At 42.3% G+C, this 24,700-nt stretch overlaps 1 protein-coding gene across 2 annotated transcripts in view; it reads left to right on the forward strand.

The window, feature by feature from the left end:
* Positions 1 to 876: 876 nt before the first annotated feature.
* WNT10A (Wnt family member 10A) overlaps positions 877 to 24,700 on the forward strand; it is a 36,267-nt gene continuing 12,443 nt past the window's right edge. Inside the window, exons 1-3 of one of the 2 annotated variants that reach the window (XM_072418012.1) lie at positions 877 to 1,307; positions 16,905 to 17,167; positions 23,581 to 23,954. In XM_072418012.1, the coding sequence (XP_072274113.1) occupies positions 17,005 to 17,167; positions 23,581 to 23,954 (537 nt within the window). In that variant the 5' untranslated portion in view covers positions 877 to 1,307; positions 16,905 to 17,004. Of the gene's footprint in view, positions 1,308 to 3,772; positions 4,349 to 16,904; positions 17,168 to 23,580; positions 23,955 to 24,700 lie in introns of those variants that run through there. The other variant, XM_072418011.1, reaches the window with a different exon arrangement.

Raw genomic sequence — 24,700 nt, forward strand, 5'->3', positions numbered from 1 at the left:
TGCACAACTTCAACATTCCACTGTTTTCTCCACTGATATTCTGGAATTTCCCTTTAAGACAATCAGATGATATCACATGGTACTCACTTCCTGTATCTATAAGAGCTGCGTCATTATTATCTGATGTGTATTTTGCAAATTAACTGAAAAATTCTGAATGTTTACATAAGGATCATCCATACAACACTCGTACAATTGAGAAATCGACCACAAGTCATGAAAATGCTGCCTAATAACTATGGGAAATATGCAGAATGGGGTGAATCATCAATCATTTCACAATCATTTGCCGTATTTTGGCACGGGAAAATTTGCCGCCATTCTAAAACCGTGTTGGTGGTTGGATTCACCCCATGGCTGGATTGGTTGAGTTCATTTACTGCTGTTCACCCAGTTCAATTCTTCATCCATGTCTGGGTAACATTCAGAGTATAAAATGAGAGTAACATCACTTTCACAGGTCACAAGTCGCTTTAAAATATTCACAATTTTTGAAAATTAATTTTCACCTAATATTTATTTATGATTAATATACATGATTATTATATTGTTCTTTATTTAGATTTTTTAAAATATACTATTATTAATTATTTTGCTTGGTTGTTGCCCACTGCAAAAATTTTCACTCACACATTTTTTTTTGCCTAGAATCCAAAGGTTTTCACCACCTCACCTTGCACTGCAAACTTTTTGCAAGTTAGAATAAGTCCCAACATGGGATCTAAACTTAAAGCAGACCTAAACTAAAATTTTTACCTTACATAAAAGGGTAGACAGCTCCTTTTATATAAGGTAACGATTACCTTCTTACGTCATGCATTATAGGAGGATTCTGGCTGCTCCTTCTGCACATCCTATTGTGTGTTTATTCCCCCACCTACTAGATTGTAAGCTTTTCGGGGCAGGGTCCTCTCCTCCTGTGTCACTATCTGGATTCGTCTGTCATTTGCAACCCCTATTTATTGTACAGCAATGCGTAATATGTTGGCGCTATATAAGTCATGGTTATTAATAATAATAATAATATTAATAAAGCCTGATATCAGGCATGTGCAGAAGGAGCCTTTTCCTCGATGGGGAAATAAAAAATGCCAATCTTACGCAAGCACAGTAAGATCTGCACTCTTCTTAACCCATCTATGTCACCTAATCTCGCACCTGCGCAGTGCGAGATTGGCTGGCGTAAGAAGAAGGCCAAAGAAGGTGGGGGCGCCCCGCATTTCCTCCGTGCCAGGATGAAGGAGGATACCCAAATGATGCAGAACCCAATCAAGGAAACCCCTGGAAGGATTGACAGATCTGCAAAGGTAATGGTTTAAAAAAAAAAAAGTTAGCAAGCAGTTGAGCTAATTGATTGCAAAGTCTCTTTGGCAAAAACAATAAATCTCTGGCTCCTGGTGGCTTTTTGTTTTAACTCTACACGGCACAAGCACTGGCGCTGGGTGCAGAGATGCCGTATGCAGAACCAGCAGCTGGGCACAATGTAACTCTTAGGCACCAGTGGCCAAATGGGATCTCCATGGAGCCACAGGAAAGATGGCAGATTCCGAGGGTGCAGCAACCATAGGAATCTGAACCTGTCATCATTGCATTGCACCTGACACAGGCACACTCCATAATTCTGTGCATGCTTGCTGATTATGGAAAAAGCTCACGTCCCCTGAGTGCATCGTCTGTGATCATCTTGGGAAAATCCAGCAATTTGCTGCGGTGGATCAGAAAGTGACGGACCGCTAACAGCTGATATTATTAACTATTTGGGGGAACTCAGTGGAGTACCAACCGCTTACCCTCCTTCTTCCATAAAACGAACAGCATTGTCGGTCAGTGCTAATTAATTCTAATGGTATTTGTACGGCGTTGTAATTGTCTGTCATTGAATTTCCCAACACGCCAATACAAGGTGATCTGTGTGATCCCTACTAACAACTACAATATGTTATCCATGCAACTATACTGGATAAAACTTGAACAGATCGATATGTTAGTGTACAATTAGGGCCTGTTCCCACTAACATACAGAAATGCATGCGTTCATGCAATACAGATCACATCCATCTGTGCATTGATTAGCATTGATTCTTAAATGCATTCTAAATGTACCACTTTACAGTGCCCTTTAATGCCTTGCTATGTGCCGAGCTTTCAGCAGCTCTCCTGTTTGGGAGTGGAACTACAAACACCTCCTCTTCTCCATGACCATAACATAGGGAGGGGATGTTTTTTTGTGTGCACATAGCTGCGACAGCTAAAGTTCATGCACAGGAAGTTTGATCCTATCAGGATCAAAAAGTATTTTTCATTATGAAAAACAGAAAACAAATGAAGCCGCCAACTGCTAAGCTGCAATATGTAGAATTTCTGATCTTAAAGCAGAACTAAACCCTAGGGATACTCACCTATCCCTGTTCGGTTACGGGCATGGCCACCTTATCCCTTCTTCTCTTCTGCATTCCAATCTTTGGGCATCTTGATTGACTGGCCTGGGGTGGTGTAACTCCTGCAAGGGAGCCTGGGATTGCTGTGCATCCAATGCATGTGCAGAGGGGTGTCAATCAGGCAGGTAGGAAAAAATATTGCAGGAGGGTCATCATCTGTCACTTTCTATAATAAAACCCTGCCTGCTTCCAAATTTTCAAATCCCCTTTAAATGTAGATACATGGTAATGCTACCATTAGGTACGTTGTTCAGTCACTTCCTATTAGAGGGTGACAACTCTAATAACTACACATGTGCCCTGGATATAGCCTGCATGCAACCCTGATGACCCACAATGCACTGGTGTGGTCCTCTGTTGTCACTATCAGAAGCAATGATGTGCAGGCAAAACTACAGGAAGTGTTTACCAGAGGATGGAGGAGATCAGCAACATTGAGATGGGGCAATGGATGAAAAAGGTAAAAACAGCAGCAGATGGTTAATATACACAGTGCTTTTTCCAGGTATGTTAGCCTTTTTACTATGGAACCCCTTCTATTATTACTATATCCACAGCTCACAGTATATTAGTATGATGGTCAGTGGGAAGAATCCTCTTACATTGCTGGCCACTGGGTAGAATGTCATCCTACAGATAGACAAAAAGATCATTGGTGTCACCTATGTTGGCCTGAGAGGTGCAAACTGGTCATTGCTCAAGGAACCCCCAGCAACATCTGGAGGAACCCTGGTTGAGAAATACTAGATTAGATCTCCAATTTTAAAAAAAGAAAAACATTAAATGAAAAAAAATCTTTATTTTACCAATTTTCTCAAAATATCATTTGAAGATTGATCAGGAAGGATTAGTTTTTGATTGTATGAGCATTGGTGCGCAATTCATAAAAACATGTCTGTGTATTATTGTTTATTATTAATATTATTATTATGAATAATATTATTAATAATAAACAGTATTTATATAGCACCAACATATTATGCAGTGCTGTACTTAGATAAATAGGGGGACAGATGTGCACATGTATGAGCTAGAAGCAGCAGCGTTCCGATCAATTATAGATCAGGTTTCTTAAGTGGTGAAAGGCGACGACATGATCAATACCGTGATCAATCATTCATCGATCATTTATTAACATTCACCTTGCATTGAGGCTCCAATCTCCATAACATTGAGAAGCATTGTTGTTGAGTGACACAGATCAGGATTACACATGTGTTCTGACTCCGGACAGGTAAAACAACTACACAGGTGGACCTGCCCAGCGACCGTCCACCTCTACCTGTCAGGAGCACACAGGGAGGAGGAGGGGGGTGTACAGAGGGGGGGGGGGTGTGCCAGTTACAGCAGAGAGGGTAATTTGAAGAGGTGGAGAGTTGTAGGGGAAGTGTAAGGAGGGAGGATCGCACACAGCTCACAGCCAGAGAGGACGCAACTGTGACAGCTTGTCTGCAAAGCACCAATATTTGACCTGACCACCAGCACTAGGGTGCAAATTTGGAGAACGATCAAGAGACCCCGGACAGCAAAATTTGAAATTCCTGCAAGAATTTTAGGGAGAGGCGCAACCGGTTGCATTGTACCAAGAAGAAGATTTTAGGTGACCCCAGATTGATGCAAAGAAAAGGTGGGGGGGGGGGAGAGGAAGACATTCAACTACGACCAATGAACTCTTGGAAGAACGCAAGGCAGAAGGGATAAAGTCATCCTGCACCTGGAAAAGTATCTTGGTCTCCGGTAGAGAAAGATGAAGCTTTGTGCCGGTGAGCTGCACATCAATGAAATTAGGCAGCAAGGAAGAGAGGGGTAAAGGGTCACGGGAGCGAAGAAAAGCGAAAAACCGACATGGCACAGTGGCCCTTTTCTGGATTCCTCGCTGTCCTGATTGGGCTTCTGCTCTCCATGCAGAGGTAAGTTGTCTTCTTTATATGATTACACCCTTATAGAGTTACATGAACCTGGTAATGCAAGGCAGGGATCAGGCGAATCGATCAATAATTCTCAGATTGGAATTTGATTGGGGAAAATTTATCATTTTTTACATTGCAACGATTGAAATCAAACATTTGATCAGATATCTGATTGAAAAGTGATTGAGCACCACCATTCTGTACCTCTCTATAAAGCATTAAGCTATTGATTGCCTACTTGATCAATAATTGTCAGACTGGAAATCTATTGGGGAATATTGATTAATATATACCTTGCACTGCTCAAAATCAAACAGATTTTATGAGAAATCTGATTGAAAAGCGATTGAGTGCCACCCTTCTGTAGTACTTGATAAGATACAAAGCCATCGATTGACTACTTAATCAATAATTCTCAGATTGGAAATCAGTATCCCTATCGTCATTCAAGATCAAATAAATTGCACCATAAATCTGATTGAAAATCGATTGGTATCCTTTTATTCTATACAGCTCAAAAATATAAGAAGCCATTGATCGATAAAGAAGGCATTTAATCAATAACTCCCAAATTGGAAATCCATTGGGCATTGGCGAGCAAATTTCAGCAAAAATCTGATAAAAAAATCGACTGGAACGCTTCCATTCTGTACAGCTCATAAGTTACAAATCCATTGATTGGCTGGTGGCAATCGATAAAGAACAAATTTTCTGATAATTTTTTTCTGCCAGTTTGATCAATTTTCATCAATTCAGTGTTTTTATCAATTCCAATTATGAATATTTAAAATTTTGCATAGTTTATGCCTATTTTTTACACCGTTTTCATCTGCAAAGGAGCTTGCAATCTAATGCCTCCCTTGCCTACATAAACCGAGGACAGATCCTTCAACAAGAGTTCCAAATGTGCAATTTTTTGTTAAGACGAATTGTGAAAATTTCCAGCTTGGTGAATTACTGATATTCCTGTTAATTATTTATTTTTTCACAACGTTTGGGTCATAGATACATTTTGCCCTTGCTTGCCCACCAAGGAGCTTACAATCTAATATCAATAAATCTGCTTGTCTTTAAATTAAGGAATGGAACTAGAAGTCCGCCTACACGGAGAGAGGATACATAGTACATGCAGGCAGTGCTGTATATGATTGCACACTCCATGTGCCACAATCTGATCTATGTACCAAATGTCTGGTATTGGATAAAATACACAGGCAGATATCCATTAGGAATGAGGCTGTCGTTGCTGAAATGGCACAATCATAGGCAATGGCTCCTTCCCATGGCTGTGGAGGAAAGAAAAAGAGGACAACTGCTGCTAACTCTGCATGCTAGAACTAACATTTCCAACGCTTTGTCCTTAACCCCACAGGCTTTAATCTGACACATTGTTTACAATCAGGTTGCGTAGGAACAAATCCAGCCACACATGTTACAATTGTTTACTACAATCCGGTATTATCACGTTTTCACCCACAAACCTAACACTGCAGAATAAGGATCTGTATTTTCCAAACTTTCTGCATTAATTGCCAGCTGATACAGTCACGTGGCTTGAAGTTTCAGCTTTGTGAATTGAGCCTATCGCCAAAAAAATGTCGATTGTAAGATCTGACACAGTTATTGATGACGAAAAGGGATTTCTGATTGTGCAAAATGATCGTTATAGACAGGAAGAATGTAAAACTATGTCACACTTTTTGCAATTTCATCCAATGGCATGACTGGACAATCTAGTGGTGATTACAAAAAACAATTGCAGGAGAAGCCCCACACCTTGTACAGAAAGCAGAATTCAAATTGTACAATCTGGCTCACTGAACCACACACATTATCATCTGACATCAATTTTTGGCTAATGTTTCACACACTCTCGTTTGATTTTTGCCTTTAGGCGTTCTCCTATTCTGCCTCATTCACTTTGGGATTTTGTTACAGTGTGTGCTAAATTGGATTGCATGCTCTGATTGTAAGGTAAGTGGCCAAGAAAGCGTCATTTCGTGCAGGAAAAATAAATATCACATAATTTTTCTGCTGCATAATGTGATGTACAAAGAACTCACACCTGTACACTATGGTGCAGGTATATATGCATTGCATTAATTGCAACCTACTGTAATGCACATAAATAATGCGTCTTAGTAGCCTACAATATAATGCACATGCATATGATTCAACCAACCCTTAAGCTGCCCATATTTATTGCAATTGACTGCCAATGGCTGCATGTGTGCATGTTCCACCTGGATAGGGAAATCCCTTTATTATAATCCCTTCAGACTGATCTCTCTCCATTCCAGACCAATCAGGTCACTTTAAATCTGCAAGGCTGCATCGCCAATGGCTGAGCAACCTGCAAATATTATTAAATTTTTAGACAACTTGCCAAACGTTTTCATTACGACTATAAAACGACGGATAATAAAAGACGAGATTCATCTGCGTTCATCTTAATCTCTCTTCTAACTCTTTCTCTAATTCCTTGGACAGCTGCTGATTTAAGCAGTTTTATGAACTTCCACTTCAAAGGATTCCAGATACCTTGCTGAATCCAAACCACTAATTGTCCACGTGCCCCCGAAGCCGGCAAACGTTCCCTGCGCTCCTCTGCATGATTCTGTCTGCGATTTTGTGTCGTATTTGGTTTTTAGAGATACCGTGACTGGGAGGTGAGCCCCTCTGTGTGACTGTAACCATAATCTTGCCAAGGGTGGGAGATCTCAGGCTGAATGTTTTGGTAAATAAAAATCTAATAAATACACTGAGAGGGAACAAAAAAGTACAGGAAAGTCAAGTAATTAAATCACAGATGATGAGCAAGGGAGGAATTAAACGCCTGTTCTGCAGCCTTCCAATGCTTAACCCTTCCCAGTGCCAAGATCAGCCAGTTTGGAAATACAATACCTCAGATCCAAATTACTAAAGAGGGGGAGCATAGACTGCAATATTGTAATAGGACTGGGCCAGGGTTCCTCCAGAAGTTGCTAGGAGTTCCTTGAGCAAAAAGCAATCTATACATCTCAGGTCAATTTAAGTGACACCTTGTTGGATATCTATAAGGGTGACACTCTTCCCACTGGCCAGCAATGTAAGAGACTTTCTTCCTGCTGACCACCACACTAATGCACTGTGAGCTGTGGACATAGTAATTATAGAAGGGGTTCCCCAAGACCTGAAAGTTGTTTCAAGGGTTCCCCCATGTTAGAGAGTTCGAGAAAATCTGGATTAGATGTAGATAACATTAAATCTAAGGCTAGATCAATATATTGGATAAACTTTGATTGGGAATACCTGTTCTTTGATCAATATGCAGCTGGACGTTCTCCCTGATAACTGCTAGCCAAGAGGAACTATGTCAGGTGTCAGTGTACTGCTTAGGGAGAGCTCCCATTGGTTGGAAGTTGTAAGGAAGCAGTTCTGGATGCACATTGGCTCCTCTAATTGAAAGGTTAATGGTGGTAACTAGGTGAATGATCATTATCAAGATATATTAATCATTCACATCGATCGTGTGGGCAGTACAATGGCTCAGTGGTTAGTATCCTGGCCTATGCAGTGCTAGGTCCCAGGCTGAAATCTCAGCCAGGAAATCATCTGCATGGAGTTTGTATGTTTTCTCTGTGTTTGCGTGGGTTTCCTCCCACATTACAAAAACATGCAGAAGGCAGAATATAGTGCACATGTGTGCTATGTTTTTGGACTTTCAATCGTTTGACTACTGATCAATAAATCAATCCAACAAGGGGGTAGCCTAAAACTGCCAATGGATCTGCTTGTATATTCTAGGTATAAAATTGTATTTTTATTGCATCAATAAATTTGATTTGTAGTTTTAAAATCTGCATTCAATCATGAATACCAATGATACTTAAAGGGTCCTTGTTCAGGTAATTCCTGTTATAGGTTGACAACTGTCTACCAGATGTGCTCCTGGGTTGCCACTTTGTCCCCTGGTGCAGACTACCAGCAGCTGACTACCAGCCACCATTGTTAATGTCGGGAAGCTGCCCAGGGGCAATGATGTGCAGCCAGTGCTGGAGTTATAGGATGTGTTTGGAAGAGATTTGCAATGCTGAAGGGCAAATATTGATCAAGAAAAGGTGAAAACAATGATAAAATTTGTAATTGTTTATGTTACACAGTGCTCTAGCAAACCAGATGTTGTGCAGTTAGGGTTTATGTCCACTTTTAGTGTGGTGTTTATGGTGCTTCTTCTTAGTGGATGGTAGAAAAACTACCTACTGGTCACTTTTAGGGACATCACTGGGGGAAACCTGGAGTCCTGGTCCTACAATTGCAGCAAAATGCAGCATAAATTCTGCAGAGTTCTGTTGCATTTGTTTTCTATAAGGCATCCACTAGATAATGCAGCCTTTCTGTACCGAAGCCAGGGCTTTACCCCACCAGAAATGAAGTCCTAGGTCAAAGGTCCCAATCTTCCTTCTGCAAACACCTGATGTACAAAAGACCCCAGGGAGGTAATTCATTTTTTAACAGCAGACAGGTCCAATGGGGTACCTGGATTTCCTACAGCAGTCCCTAGGAGAGATAAAAGGCTTGGTGGACTCTCTTACATTTCCTTGGACAACCTGTCCAACCTTCCTTGGATCCATACGGGACTACAAATTCCCTTTTACAGAGTCCCTTTTATACAGCTAATGGGTTGTTCTTTGGTTACAATTTCTAGAAGGCTTTGCCAAAATATCTACCAAACTGTGCCCACCTGCTGCTTCCTGGTCGCCGGAGGACTACAAATTCTATCATGCCTTGCTGGGAGGTTTCCCCACATAGCAAACCTGACCCGGCCATGGCTTTCTGTCCTAGCAAAGCCTGTCAATACAAATATGGACAGCAAAGCATAACTGACCTATGACTCTTTAAGAACCAGCACTCTTCTCCCAGCAAACCATTCTGATCTGCATGACCCATTCTTTAAAGGACAACAAGTCCCAGCAGCTAATCTCAGCTAGGGGTCACCACCCATATAAAACGAAGGACATAACAGGTTTACCCAAGTCACAAACTTGCCCCCCAGTCAAACAAAGCCTATAATATTAACCAGCAAGGAGCTTGGGCAATGTGGAAGATCTGGTCTCACTGGGTACCATGTGAGGAATAGGAGGTTGTAAAACTGTCAGGTTGTAATATATAACCAGAAACTGCCACACATTGCTGGTTCCTCCCATCGCCTGTGCGACTTCTCTTCTTAGAAAATACTGATGCAGGATGATAATAGTGCAATACCAGAGCACAGATTCCAGAAGACAGGTCTAGTAATTACATGCACACAATACCCTGCCAGGGCTATATTTAGCATGAAGGGAAATTGGCTCATGCCTAGGGGGCCAGCAATTAGGGGGAGAGTAAAAAAAAAACTTTCATGATCATTAAATTAGGGCTATGCAATGGCTTCATAATAAATTCAATTGGACCTTGTAGCTACCACCTATGTGGAAATACATGGTTGTACTTACTATAGTGCCACCCAGAGGCCAGTGCCTAGGGTGACCAGGTTAGAGGGGGCAACCCTCCAAATACAAATACTGTTTCATTTTTTCCTTGCAAGTAAATGCAAGAATATTTTTGGAACAACAAGATTTAGGAGATTTTTAAGGAAGGGTGGAAGTTTTACTTTAAGCCCTGATGAAGTGAGATTTGAAACCATAAACATGCTGGTAAAATTATAGAATTCTGCAAATAATTAATTTGATCTGGATTCTCAAATATCTTGTGGTGATGCAATCCTTTCCCTGCTCCCCATGATAATAATCCAAGAGATCTGGTCTGGGTGCCGCTCCCTAATGTCCCTACCCCTCTCCCCCATTCTGGGTTCCTTTACTCTGCTTCTGTGCAGGGCATCAATGAGTACACAATGCTTACATCTGGATTGTGAAATCGCTGTGAGATTCTGCTGCTAAATTCTGAGAATTGCTGTGTGTGACACAATGCTTCATCAGTGTCCCCTGCTTATCATATATTGTGCAATGGCTGCCCATTCCTTCCTTCCAATCTGCTGCACAACAGTAACTTACAATATTGCACTGCATTTCATTCTGCCATCTATGCTGGTCTGATCTGCTTTGTTTAGGTATGTAAAAGTATGCGTGACAACTCTCTGGCCTTGTCTGCAATTTAGGTTCTTGTGTTGTCACCTCGTCACAGAAGCTGGAGGAACTGAGCAATGAGATACAACAACGAATAAATAAAAAGTTAAATTATTGAATATTATAAACCATTTAACAATTGTTAATTATGAACTGAGCTTTTGCAAAGTTTTTGAATTTCATTTAGGGTTTTTACCTATTTTGTTTGTTATTTACCAGTTTTGGTAAAACTGGTGTCAGTGTCAGTTTTTAGAGCTGAAACTTTTATCCCTTCCCTGCTACAGTTTCCTATAGGTCCATCAACATGATGGGTGGCCTCACTGACCAGTAATGGATGTGCAGGATGCAATGATCTCCACTCATTGTCCATTTTAGGACTCTCATAATGCTTCACTTCTCCGCATTTTTCACCTGGGCCTAATTATGGAAGATTTTCACATTTGGCAAAAAATCCCAGCAAAATTTTAAGAAATGGAAAACCTCAATTAAAGTTGAGTTCAAACTTAATTAAACAAGTGTCTCAGTGCTGCCCCCACAGGTTGCCCCTTGAAATGCAAATGGGTGAATTGCCCAAAATGGTGAGATGGCAATTACAGTTATCCATAGCAGTAATCAGATTTCTTTTAACTGTTATCATTTCTGTAACTGATACAAAGTTACAATGTTATAGTCTGATTACCGGAGGGGGGGTACTTCTCCCTGAAGGCACTGATAATCTCATTTTATTATTAATAATACTAATAATAATAATAATAATATTAAACAGTATTATTTTTAGTGCCAAATTATTATGCAGCACTGTACATTAAATAGGGGTTGTAAATGACTGATACAAACAATGACACAAAAGTAGGAGAGAACCCTGCCCCGAAGAGCTTACAATTTAGGAGATCATCTCAGGCAAAGTCAAGGGTGGAATTTTCATAACAGGGTGATAAACTTTTGGTGGTTTTTCACATTTTTAATATACAATCTGGGATTATTCTCATGTAGCCGATTTTTCAAGGGGGATTTTTAGAGTTACCAAAATAAAGAAAACTGCTTCCTAGATGTCATGTTGAAAAAAAAATCTTTGCAGCCACTGTGACCACTGTTTTTTTTCTTGCAGCAAATTGCAGCTTTGCATTTCTCCTCTGGGTTCCCCAGTTTGGATCCTACCAGTGACATAATCTGCATGGAGTTTGATGCGAAATACTATTCAGCTGGCAGTGGTGGTCATGTGACTTTCAAGTCATTATATGCCGCACTGTAGCAGCACCTGGGTTCTGTCTCTTTAAGACAAAAGTAAACATTTGCAGTTATGAGATACTTTTTTTTGAAAAATTTTTCTGAACTAAATATTTTGTCTTACACTTGAACAAGGCAGACAAAAGCGGCGGGGATTCTGGTAATGACTTGTGTCTGTAGTGCAGGGGGGAGCCAGACATCTTTATCACCGTAAGGTAAAGAATGGGTCACGGGACACAATTCTGCATGTGACAAAAAAAACGTGTTTTCATTATGGAGTCCCGCCGGTCTCCTTTCCTTCAAACCTTAAACACTCAAAGGTTTTTGGGTGCAGCCAGTCCTTGGCTTTATCTTGGCATTTGAGACTTTGAGTCTTTTCTGAGTCTGCAAATATTTTTGTGCCCCAGTGCCTACGAAATAACTCTGCTCCTGCTGAACACTTTCACTGGCAGAAATATGAGGCTGATAGAGCCACTGACCCCGAGGCAATACAGATTGGGGTGTGACAACCACTGCTGTTATCCACCATGGCAGCCAGACAATGAGCAGTCTGTGACGGAGAATTTGTCAGGGGCAGCCTTTATATTTTCTCAGTGCAGGTTTACTATAGGAAACCGCCAGTCCAAGGTCCCTCTGGGGCTGGCCATTTGAATAATTAGTCATGTGATCTCAGCTTGCCGAATCCTCCAGGTCACATGTCCTTCCTCACCTAAAGTCATGGTCATGTGATGCACCAGTCTTTTTTCTCTTCTTCTGTTTAAAGTAAGAGGGGTCCTTCTTTTTAGAGTGTCCAGGTCACTGTCTGAGTTATGTGGACATTTCCTTTTGGCTGCCCACAGGTGAGGTCCTCCTAGGATCCAGAAGAGGATGCAGATTATTCCTCAGCTCAGAATTCATATATGAATTGTGCAATCAATGCCCTACAAGCCCATAAGTCTGCCGGAGCAGATGCTTTTCCCAAAAGTGTGTCAATCTCAACTGTTACATCATCTGTCCTCTTCTAAAAGGAAGTGAAAGAGAATATGATATCTGATTACATCAAATAAGAAAAGTTATTTACCGTAATATTCTTAAATCCTAAAAATGAGCATTCAGCAAAAAGTGTAACATTTTCAGGTATTTACAAGGGATTTCAGTATTCCTGGCAATGCTTTTCTCTCCAGAAGGATGGAGCCATCTTTCCTAAAGTATCTTCCAGGGTCACCACCTACTTAGTGGATTGAGATACCAGCTCAGAGGTGACACCATCATCCTCATGTCTCTGTAGGTCTTGCTGCTGTTCATCCACACAATATCATCCTTGTATTAGTTGAAATCAGCAAAATATATTTCAGGTACATAAAAAAGGTCTGCAAAGTTCATTTTCTTTAAAAGCTGCACCAGTCAAAGTAGAAAAATGTTTCCACTGCCAGCATCCTGCAGAGACGGGTCCTTCTTATCTATGAGGCAGCAGTTGTCTCTCTGCAGAGGTCTGCATACCGCCCCCGCTGAGTCAGAGTTGGAGCTCTCCAATCAGCAGAGACTATGTTTAGTGTTTTAGCCTCTCAGCAGCCTGATCACTTCTATATTCTATAGATGGTGTGGCCATCCTGTCTGATGCCCCATTACCCCTTCTAGGCTCACCACCTGTGTCCTCTGGGGGCCCAGAATGGGGTAGGGTCAGGACGGCCCACAAAAAAGCGATGAAGAGCACAGAACCCGAGAGCGCTCAGCTCTCAGCACTTCTAGGATTAGAGCTGTCAGTTCCAGGAAAACACAGAAAAGACCTTAGTGGCAGTTTGGAGGTATGAAGGATGACAACCCCTTCAAATCAGGGGCAGTTAGCAGCTATGAAGAGGGACAATTCCTCCAAATCGGGGGCAGTGGGAGGTATGAGGTGGGTCAGTCCCTCCATATCAGGGGCAGTTGGAAGGTATGAGAAGGGTCAGTCCCTCCATATCAGGGGCAGTTGGAAGGTATGAGGAGGGTCAGTCCCTCCATATCAGGGGCAGTTGGAAGGTATGAGGAGGGTCAGTCCCTCCTTATCAAGGGCAGTTGGAAGGTATGAGGAGGGTCAGTCCCTCCTTATCAAGGGCATTTGGAAGTTATGAAGAAGGTCAGTCCCTCCATATCAGGGGCAGTTGGGAGGTATGAAGAAGGATAGTCCCTCCATATCAAGGGCAGTTGGGAGGTATAAAGAGGGATAGTCCCTCAATATCAGGGGCAGTTGGAAGGTATGAGGAGGATCAGTCCCTCCATATCAGGGCCAGTTGGGAGGTATGAAGAGGGACAGTCCCTCCATATCAGGGGCAGTTGGAAGGTATGAGGGGGGTCAGTCCCTCCATATCAGGGGCAGTTGGGAGGTATGAAGAGGGACCGTCTCTCCAAATCAGGGGAAATTGGAAGCATTTTTTTATTATGTGGGTAAAAATGTATTATATAAAAATGGCTAAAGCCTGAAAAGGGTTAAACAAAAAGTTCAGTGGGGTTTTAATTAGTTTGTTGTGAACAGGTCCTTTGCAGGAAAGGGTTAAGCCCAGGTCAGGAAAACTCTTCTGGGTTTGCAGCAGGTCACTGAAGAACGTGTCCCATTCCAAAATGCTGCCCACTTCAAAGAGAAGCCTGTGAACCACAAAACCACGCCCCACTTTCATCATCCATGTTGTAGACCACAATCCCCCCCAACCACCCCCCTTGCACATGTTGCTCCAACAAATGGAAATTGGCCCTGCAAATGTGAACTTGTAGACAGTTCTATGGGGCCGAGGGGAAGCCTGACAGTAAATAAAATATGTCAGGGAATAAATTGCAGACAGGAAATGTATCAGAGGCCTCAGCTTTGATCAAGGAGAACGCAGGACGTGGAGGGATCACTGGCTATTTTTGGCTGTATTCTCATTTCATCTGCTGGGACATGGCCTAGGCTTTGATCTTGGGTCCATGAACACAATAAACCGGCCAGCAGGCCTGGTCGGGGGGGAAGAGGCACACAGAGGTGCCATGCACCCACCACAGAAATGCGAGAAAGAGATCTATGCAGGAGTCAGGTGCCGAGGGAAAGTCATGCACTTTTTTCCTGGAGTGTGCAAAAATATAAAACAATTTGATTTTCTAATTTGAAAGCTTGATGTATGTGGTCACATCAATGAAGAATTGCCACTTGGCAGTGCCAGGGAAAATGGAACTCAATGCCAACGTTAAAGGATAGAAAGAGACAAAAAGGTTGTCCGCAAGTTACAAAGTGTCAATGTCAAAGGAGGAGAACCATGATAGGAACATTGATAAGAACCTGGCAGAAGATCGCAAGCAAACCAACAAAATTTTGTCTGGTGTTGGCTTTAAAGTGTACCTATGAGATTGCCCATAAATACGCTGTGTTAGCCTCAGTTTTTTTTTCAAGAACCCAATAGTTTTGAAATGCAAGGAGAATTCTGTTGCAGAAATAGAGATGAGCCAAGAACAAATTCGCCTGCTGCAGAGAGTTTAGTGCTGTACGTTAAATAGGGGTTGCAAATGACAATCTTACAATCACTTATTTTCACTTGGTGCCACCGATATGAAAAAGAAATTAGTTTACAACTTAGGGCTATATTTATAAAACAGGGAATCTGACATTCCCTCCAACATTCCCTGGTGGAAAAAACAATCACTGCCATTGAAACACGTGGACCTGGAAGATTCTCCACCAGGGAATGTTTCAATGAGCTCTATCTATAAAACAGGGAATGTCTGTTTTCCTGCTTTATAAATAGAGCCCTTATTAGATAAATGGTGGTCTTCCAGTGCCATTTTGGTGCATTTGGTTGTTGTATTTACTTGCTAGATATTGCAACAAACCATCAGAATTCCCGATTATGCTAAGAATATTTGGATTTATTTGTCTGAATGGCCCCAGAACCTAACTGAGGCCATGAAAGCAGCATAGCTTGCCAATCACAGGTCTGTAAGTAGAATCTCCTAATCCGCACACTTACCTTTGGCAAATGGATCACCATGCTGGCCAACCTACTATGGTAGCCTTTACATTGCTCCCAGTACAGGTTTTCTTTATTGATGTACTTTTCTTTTATTTTTTACAATCCGAACCGAAGAGGCCAAGAAATGTTTGAAATTCACCATTTCAGCCAGTGTCTGGAGGGCAAGTCGGCACTCTAATTCCCGGCACCTGCGCTATACCAGCCCATGAAGCTCTCCCAGGGATAATGGCTGAGACAGAAGCGTAATTACTTTAATGGGGCCAAGGCAGAGCTGGAGAGCTTCGTAGCTCAAGGCTTTTGTAGATAAAAGGTGGAGATGTCTGTAAACCGTCAGGAAAGGACAGGTAGAAATGCAGGAATGACACAGAAAACCTCCCAGCTGACTGATCGTCTATGGACGGCGGTTGGCAGTGACCTCACCCAGGTCTATTCATCGCTCATTTGTTCACAGTCATATCTAGTGATTGGTACACAATGCCTCGATTCTCGGAGCCAGGTGCTTGTCTTTATGCCAGATAATACACTGGGGTGACACCTATGAGCCACCTGTCAATCATTTTAAAGCTTTGTATAGTGTCATTTATTATGTTAAATTATGGTAAATGCTGACTTGCAGCATTTTTTCTATAAACTTTGATGTATCTTTGAACTTACTATATTTCTCACTGCTCAGATAGGAACCCCCTTCCTCTTTGTAGAGCATACTTATTTCCTCTTCTGCTAGCGTCTCATTATTGTCTGTGCTGGCCCAGTCCCTCCCATCACCTGCCAGTGGAGGATTAAAGGCAAATATTATAGAGCAGCAATTCTCTAACTTCTTACCCCAGTGGAACCCTCAAAAATGATTTCCAGGTCTCAAGGAACAACAGCTTAACCATTTTTTGGGTGTCAATGGGAAAATTTACCTTTGTATTAGCTGTAAGAATGTTCCCCTTACAGTGGTGGTCTGAATGCCACCCTAAAGACAGATAAAATGATCTCTGGTGCCAAGTTGCTGCCTTTGAAAAGGGACATTGGCTCAAGAACAATGCAGGCACCAGGGAGGCCATCTGCAGCTTACCGAACTCCAAGCAACCTCTGGACGAACCCCAGGGATCCTCAGAACCCTGGCTGAGAATGGTTTCTATAGAGTGTCACTTGAGTGCCAGCTTGGCATCAGCTGGAGTTGCTGACATCATATCCAATCCAAAAAAAAATAAAACTGATTTCATGTGTTCTTCATGTTGCCTGAATGATCAATGAATATCACATTTTTTTTGCTCCATGCAGATCCCTGACCAATGAAATCCTAGGGCTGAAGATCCCACCAGAACCAGTACTTAATGCCAACACTGTGTGCTTGACGCTACCTGGATTAACCCGGCGCCAGATGGAAGTCTGCATGCGGCACCCTGATGTAGCTGCCTCCGCCATCCAGGGGATCCAAATTGCCATTCATGAGTGCCAGCACCAGTTCAGGGACCACCGATGGAACTGCTCCAGCCTGGAGACCAAGAATAAGATTCCATATGAGAGTGCGGTGTTCAGCAGAGGTGAGCATGGAAAGAAAAAAGGAAGGGGGGGGGGGGGGTATAACAAATTACTTTCTGCTTATTATTGCTTTTTGATTCATTTGTATTTTATGCATCTCTGCATGGTCTATAGTCATGCCACCATGTGTCCATCATAAGAGCTCACAATCTAATTTACTTAACATAGTCCAGGACCAATTTGAGGAAAAACAATTCACCCTAATTGTGTGATCATCATGCCAATTATGTCATAGTGATCATATGAGATTTGTTACTAAACAAGCCCACCTCCTTTCACGCAATCCAAAACTGACTGAGACTGGCACCTCCATGAATTCTGTTTAGGAAAGGATTTCAATGTATTGTACTTTCCCTTTTGTAGCGCACATTTACTCTGTATCATTTCATAAAACTACCTGGAATTAAAGTGAGAAGGCCTCTTTGTCAGCTTGACAAGTGCACGGCCATCTTGACGGAATTCCCGTACAGACGTGACTCAGACAAATGACCTGCGGCTCCCCATTCCTGTGTGATGGCTCATCTTCATCCACAGTCTTTGAAGAGTTCCTCTCCTTTATACCCCTCTGATCTGACACTGATGTATCTGGCTGTCAGTCACACAGAAGCAGAGATGTCTGAGAGGAGATAAGAGCCAAGACGCCCAGGTAGTTCCCTTATTTACTCTTTAACCTCCAAGGTTAACCTCAGCACCATGCTGTCTTCACAAGCCAGGTTGTAAAATGCAGAGTAAAACCACTGCGGGGCAAGTTTCAGGTCGGTAGAGACGAGGCAGTTTTTTTTTTACAAGTCCCAATAATGCTGTAAATGGTCAGATCTTTCATTGATAAGCGATGAAAGGTTTCATAATTGCACTTCTTCTAAGCCAACGTCAAGCACCTGGCTACACTTGTTCCCTCCAGCTCATAGTGGCTGCAATATGTCCCGGCTCAGCCGAGTATGAGCAGGCCCTGTATATCTGTATCAGTGTGTGGATGTCTAATGATTTTTCTCACTTCAAAGCATTCTCTGTCCATTGTTGTTGTCCAGTTTTGTGATCTATGGTGCACAGTTGTAGGCACCAGGCAGTGCTGGACTGGAATCCAGATTGGGTGGTCCTGACTTGGGAGTCCAGTTTCGGGGCATTGTGATGGGTTGTTGAGCATTTTGCACTGACAAACTCCAAAAACGTTGCTACATTTTAAACTTTCAGGTTTTGTTATTAATCAGTAGAAACAATGTAACCAACATGTTTCAGGGATCGACTTCCCCTTCTTCAGGGCTCTTTGACCACAGATAAGGTAGAGGTAATTTTATAGATTTCGTCTTCCAAAAAACTTGATTTCCAAGCTGTAAGCAATGTTGTTTTTTATATATGCACTGACTGCAGTGTATGAGCAATACAACAGTGTGCAATGGAGCCAGATACCAATAATGTATCTCCAGTTCATATGTGCAGGAGTAACATCATCAGCATCTAGTTAATGGGTGAAGCAAGAGGGCAGCAGCCTTTGCCCATGGAATGTTTCTTAATGTCAGATACAGGCTGCATGTTGGGCACCAGTCCAGTGACCAGAAGTAATAACTGCAAACAAATGTTTTTGGATAAGTAGAGAACACTTAAATTGCTAAGTTTTTGTTTCTATCTCTGTGGATTGGATGTTTTTTGCCTGTTTTCCTGAGCCTGTGGTGCCCATCCACGAAAAGTGTAGGGTACTGTCTCTGGCACAGGAAGTTAGTAGGTACCGAGTCACCTATGGTGGCTGTTTTGGACAACATTTGGGTACATTTTTGCCATTGTTATCAAGTTTGGAATTTGGGCCCATTTAAACTGTCTGAGCTGGATTCTCATTGGTTCTTGCTGATGGTGTGGATGAGATCTGACACTCTCTCACTGCTTCCTTTCTGATGAGCCCCTGGAAGAAATCTTTCCAGAAAACAATTCCTTTCTGAATAATGTGATTAAGATTGTTTAGTGAATTGTTGAGTAAATTCTTTACCCAAACTTGAGCGGTGCCAGAACCCGGGTGTGACTGCATTTGTGCATTAGAAACATACACACTCTGCTACCAGGTTGGTTCTGGGTGATCCAGCAAACCTGGAATAGATTTCTTAAAGGTCATTTGCTATTTGATAGCAAATGTTTTGAATCCTGAACCAGATCTTGTGCAGATTTGCTGGATCACCCAGCTTCACTGATGAAAGTGTATCCTCTCCAGCTGTGGAGCCTTGGGGAGGAGAAATGACTGAGGAAATGCTTTTTTTGCTTGCAGCAGACTGATGACATCATCTCAACCTAGGCATAGTCACTGGGGCTCCAGGGTGCCATTGTGGCGATAAAAGGTGGAGCTCTTGTATGCTGTATATTGTGCCACGTCAGCAATTTTTTACCCGAAACATCTCAGTAAATCTCACCAATTAATTATGTTCGCCATTCAAACTTCAGTGCAGTTTGGCTTTTCGCCTGGCTGAGATTTTAGAAGACGCCATGTCCTGGCTTTGAATGGTCCCGGGGAGGGGGGTGCGGAGGTGTGAAACAGGATGCCGTTTAGCTCTAACAGCCTCCTAACACTTAGCAGGAACGCGGATTTGTGTTTCTTTGCTAATGGCTCGGAGTGCCTCGGGGGATGGCCTCCCCCCCTCCCATCCCTCCGCTATCCCGGTACAAAAAGCACTGGTGGGGGTCACCGTGCCTAATGAGAAGCGACAAGGCCTCCTTAATATTTCATTCCTTTTTACCACTTCTTCGCCATCAGCCCAGCCGTGCGTGTGGATCTCCAATGAATTATTTGTGGCGCGGATATTTATATACACTGAAGAAAGTAATTCCTTCGCTTTCCCTGGATGGGGCGCGCTGGTAGCTCAGCCTGGGTCTTCTTAGGTCCTGAGGACATGCGGCCCACCTGTGGTGTAATGGCCGCTTCTTGGGGGGTAAAGGAGAACTCTGCTATTACAAGATCGTCCAATGTCTGAGAATGGGTTCACTTGTATGGTGCAAACTCCTGGCTGCACCTATAGAGAGTTTGATGTTTGTACCGGTGAATGGTCACCCTAAATCATTCCCTAGGGAGAAATAATTGCTTTGTTGGCGATGATGATGTAGGTAGGTAGGCACCATCATTTTCAGGGTGTCGGGTGTTGGACAATTTTTTTCTATCAATTAAGGATCAGTGATACTCTTCCAAAAAAAAAAAAAAGAAAAATTTGGTGATGTATCAAAGTCAGAGGGGTAAAAGAAAAATAATATGAATTAAATATCTTTTCCAATATTCAGGATGTTTGGACTGCAGCCTCCTATCATATGAGTCTGTGCTGTGCAACCTCACTCCCACTCTTCAGTGTTGTTTAGAATACAATTCATTGGGTCAGGTTTGGGACTGGGGTCGCCCAGGAAGGGGGAGATAGAGATGCTCAGTATGCGGACTTTATTTCCAGGAATAAATGCAAAATTTTATGGTTGACTTTTTTTATAAATCGAAGCATCAACGTATTTTCATTGATTGAAATGGTGACTCCCCAAATTGGACCTTCTCAAAGATGAAATATATTCCTGATGCCACCATGTACTACAACAGTGCAAACCTCCTCCTCTTATCCCTTTAGCTTCTTCCTAGGCTGGGATAATGCCATTAATCGGCTGCAGGCAGCATGCTACACATGAGAAATATACCAACCCCTTTTAGGACTTTATAGTAACTTTTGATGTTTCTTACATCTAGATAATAAAGCATTAATTTTACAGTTTTGTAAGTTCTCCCTCTAGTGGCTGTCTGTATTCACTGCAATCACTGGGAGTGGGAGTGGTTTCCCTTAAATCGAAACATCTTATTGGCAGACTTTAGGAGAGGGGCTGTCCATCACAACCATTGTGCAGCACTACTAAGCAGGATGCAGAGTCTGTGTGTGTAATAAGTATTATGCTCACTTCCATTTCTGCCCTGAAAGCTATTAACTCATGGTTTCAGAGTGAAATCCTGGCACTAAAAAAAAAAGATGCTGGTAAATGTTCATTAAATAGTTACACGCATTTAAAATGCAAGCAGTGTTAGTTTGACCTGGTATAACCCTCTGTAGTCCTCTATACAGCAGAACTGGGAGTGTGAGGGGCCAATCAGATATGCTGTGTGAGTCATCAGCTGGCAGTGGACAGAGTAAGCAAAGGGATGATTTATCACTGACCAATCACATGCAATAGGGGCAGGGAGGTGACCAGACTGTATTGCTTAAATGCAGGAGATAAAAGTGTGGTCACCCACCACCTGACCCACCTTCCCTATAGGACTGTGTATATTCCAGGATTCCTCATCGCCCATAGTTCAGCTATAAACTCATCACACATGAGGATCTTTTTTTTTCCAGCACACCGAAGGTGTATAGAGGGCCTGAAACAAGTTGGGATACGTGGCTGGTGTTGAGCTGAGGTGGAGTCTGGAGAGTGGGGGTGGTGAAGGTGATGGATAGGGGAGACATGTTTGGGCCAGCCACGGCTGAGATTGTGAGGAAGGAAAACGGCGAAGGTCTTGGCTCTCCCTCCAATCCCTTTGCACTGGAAGGTTGGTAAACAGACTCGATAAAGAGGATTAATGTAAAGAATGTATTCTAAAGAGCTGCCAGAATCTAAAAAAACAACCAATTCTGCTGTGCCTGCCATCAGAAGGGCCCCAGCCATGCTCAGCTATTCCAGCCCGAAAAAAGAAACATTCTGCAGAAACTGAAAATGACAGCCACCAGAATGTGTTGAAACTTGAAAAATGACTGATAAAAATCTTCTGACAATGAGGAAGCTATAGGGCACAGGGGGTTGGTTGGGAATTCTTCACCTGGTGGCCATAAAAACAGAAACTCAAAGTTGGCCCCAATGGGTAGTGGTTTTTGAATCAGCAGAATTGCTAAAGTAATAAATCAGCAATGATGGATTCTATATTTTGTGTAAAACAATCTCCAGTGTCGCGCAGTACATCTCTTGCTACACTTTATATGTTACAACTCTCATTCAGCGAGGCGCCACTGTCATCCACCGTTGTTCCCAGAATGACTTGATTTTTATGAATGGCCAAAAAAAGAATGCATACAAAAACAAGTGGTGCATCAATTACATGTAACCTATTATGGAGATTTCTTAGTCCAGGAGATACTTTTTGGATTTCTATCACTTTCCCTCCCAGTAATCATTTCACTCTCCAGCCCATGCTGAAACCAAACAAGGATCCAGTAACTTCCTGCCATTTCAGTGACCTTCCAGTGAACACTGTGATGTTGATCCGTCACAGTTGATTAAAGGAAGCACCCAGATTCATCCCAATGCAGTGCAGGGAGAAAAGTCTTTCATTGTATCTATTTAGGGAACAGTATGTTATTCTGACTATTGTAGTAACAGTTTTTCATTCCAACCATTGGGGGGACAGTCCGTCATTGTGTCCTTTCAGAGAACATTCCTTTATAGTGACCATTGTAGTAATAGTACTTCTGTCTGGCCATTGGGGGAACAGTCCCTCATTGTGTCCTATCAGGAACAGTCCTTCATTCTGATCAGTGGGTAAACAATCCTTTATTTGGACAATCGTGGGAACAGTCCTCCATCCTGACTGTTAGGAGAATAGTCCTATATTATGACCATTGGTTGAACAGTCCTTCATGATGATGAGTGTTGCAGATGGGATTCATGCTGATTCAAACATTCAACATTTGGTTCAATTAAAAAAAATTGAAAAACAAAGATGCTTACATCTCACAGCCAACAAAGAATTCATCTCACAGCCAATATTTTCCCTGCTTACTGTTTGGTTAACAAGCTAAATAATGGCTGGTTATTGATGTTACTATTGGCAGAGCATTAGTTGGTGGTAATCATGATGGTGGGAATATTCCTTTATTTTGACCATTGGGGCAAGAGTCCTTCATTCTGACGATTGTGGAACCAGTCCTTCATTCCGACCATTGTGGGAACAGTCCTTCATTCTGAGCATTGAGGGAACAGTCTTCTACAGTCCTTCATTCTGACCATTGTGGAGGCAGTCCTCAATCCGGACCATTGTGGGAACAGTCCTTCATTGTGAACATTGTAAGATCAGTCCTTTATTCTGACCATTGTGGAGGCAGTCCTCAATCCAGACCGTTGTGGGAACAGTCCTTCATTGTGAACATTGTGAGAACAGTCCTTCATTTTGACCATTAGGTGAACAGTCATATATTTTGACCATTGAGTGAACAGTCCTTTATTCTGACTATTGTGGGAACAGTCCTTCATTTTTACCATTGGGCGAACAGTCTTTTATTTTGACCATTGTTGAAATAGTCCTATATTCTGACCATGGTGGGTATATATCTTCTATACTACAAATATTCTATTCTATAGATGAAATTCTTTTTAAGGAGAATCTTTTTAACTTGAAATGATTGGCATCACTGACATTAATCTCCCTTCCCATTCTCTGCAGGATTCCGGGAGAGCGCCTATGCCTACGCCATCGCCGCAGCTGGAGTGGTCCACGCAGTGTCCAATGCTTGTGCCATGGGCAAGCTGAAGTCATGTAGTTGTGATGAGAAGAGGAGAGGGGATGAAGATGCATTCCGGGCTAAGCTGCACAGGCTGCAAATGGAAGCCATGAACCGTGGCAAGGGGATGGTCCATGGTGTAATGGAACACATGCCAGCTGAGGCCCTGGGGCCTCAGGACTCCTGGGAATGGGGGGGCTGCAGCCCCGATGTGGAATATGGGGAGAAGTTTTCTAAAGAGTTCCTGGATTCCCGGGAGCTTTACAGGGACATTCATGCTCGTATGAGGCTCCATAATAATAGAGTGGGGCGACAGGTGAGTGCAAAAAGCTTTTTGTTATTTCTGATGTATGGTTTTCAATTACTTTTTTAAGTCTTCCTAAATGTATCCAAAAAGTGATACATGGGCCCATGCCTAGGCCAAGAGAGTAAAAATATTCACCCAACTTCTACCTGTTTCTTCTAAATTTTGGGGACTTTAATGGTGAGATCGCTAAACTGAGTTATTGATGTGCAAATTATGAGGAATTTCTATTGTCCCTGCTGATTTCTTTTTTTTATTTTATAATATGAAGAATCTAACAGGAGCAGGGACAAAAAATGCTTCACAGGAACACCTAAACCTACCCAGGCAAGAATTACGGCAGGGAGATCTCACTCTTGGGAGTATCCCTGAGTTTTAGACCAGGAAACCTAACTAACAGACAACCAAGGGGATCACCTCTTGTATGAAGCTTGTGTCCAGAGTCAGTCTGCACGTTCCCTCTTGTCTGCACATGTTATGCTCCTCTACCTGGGTTGTCAGGCTGACATTGTGCTATGTGTGTAGGAATGTGCAATTATATTAGGGTCAGCAGCTTTCAGCTCTGTCAATTTAGTGTAAGATAATTATGGTCCACAGACAATGTGCATGGAGAGATACTGAGTATGCACACTTGTTACCTGTAATTACCGCCAAAAAGATTGATCATGGATGTTTTTTATTGAAGGTGTATTCTATATATTGTGGTCAGTCATGTTAGTGCTATATGTTGTGGTCAGTCATGTTAGTGCTATATGTTG

This window comes from Pyxicephalus adspersus, chromosome 7 (genome assembly GCF_032062135.1).
Source record: "Pyxicephalus adspersus chromosome 7, UCB_Pads_2.0, whole genome shotgun sequence".
Taxonomy (NCBI): Eukaryota; Metazoa; Chordata; class Amphibia; order Anura; family Pyxicephalidae; genus Pyxicephalus; species Pyxicephalus adspersus.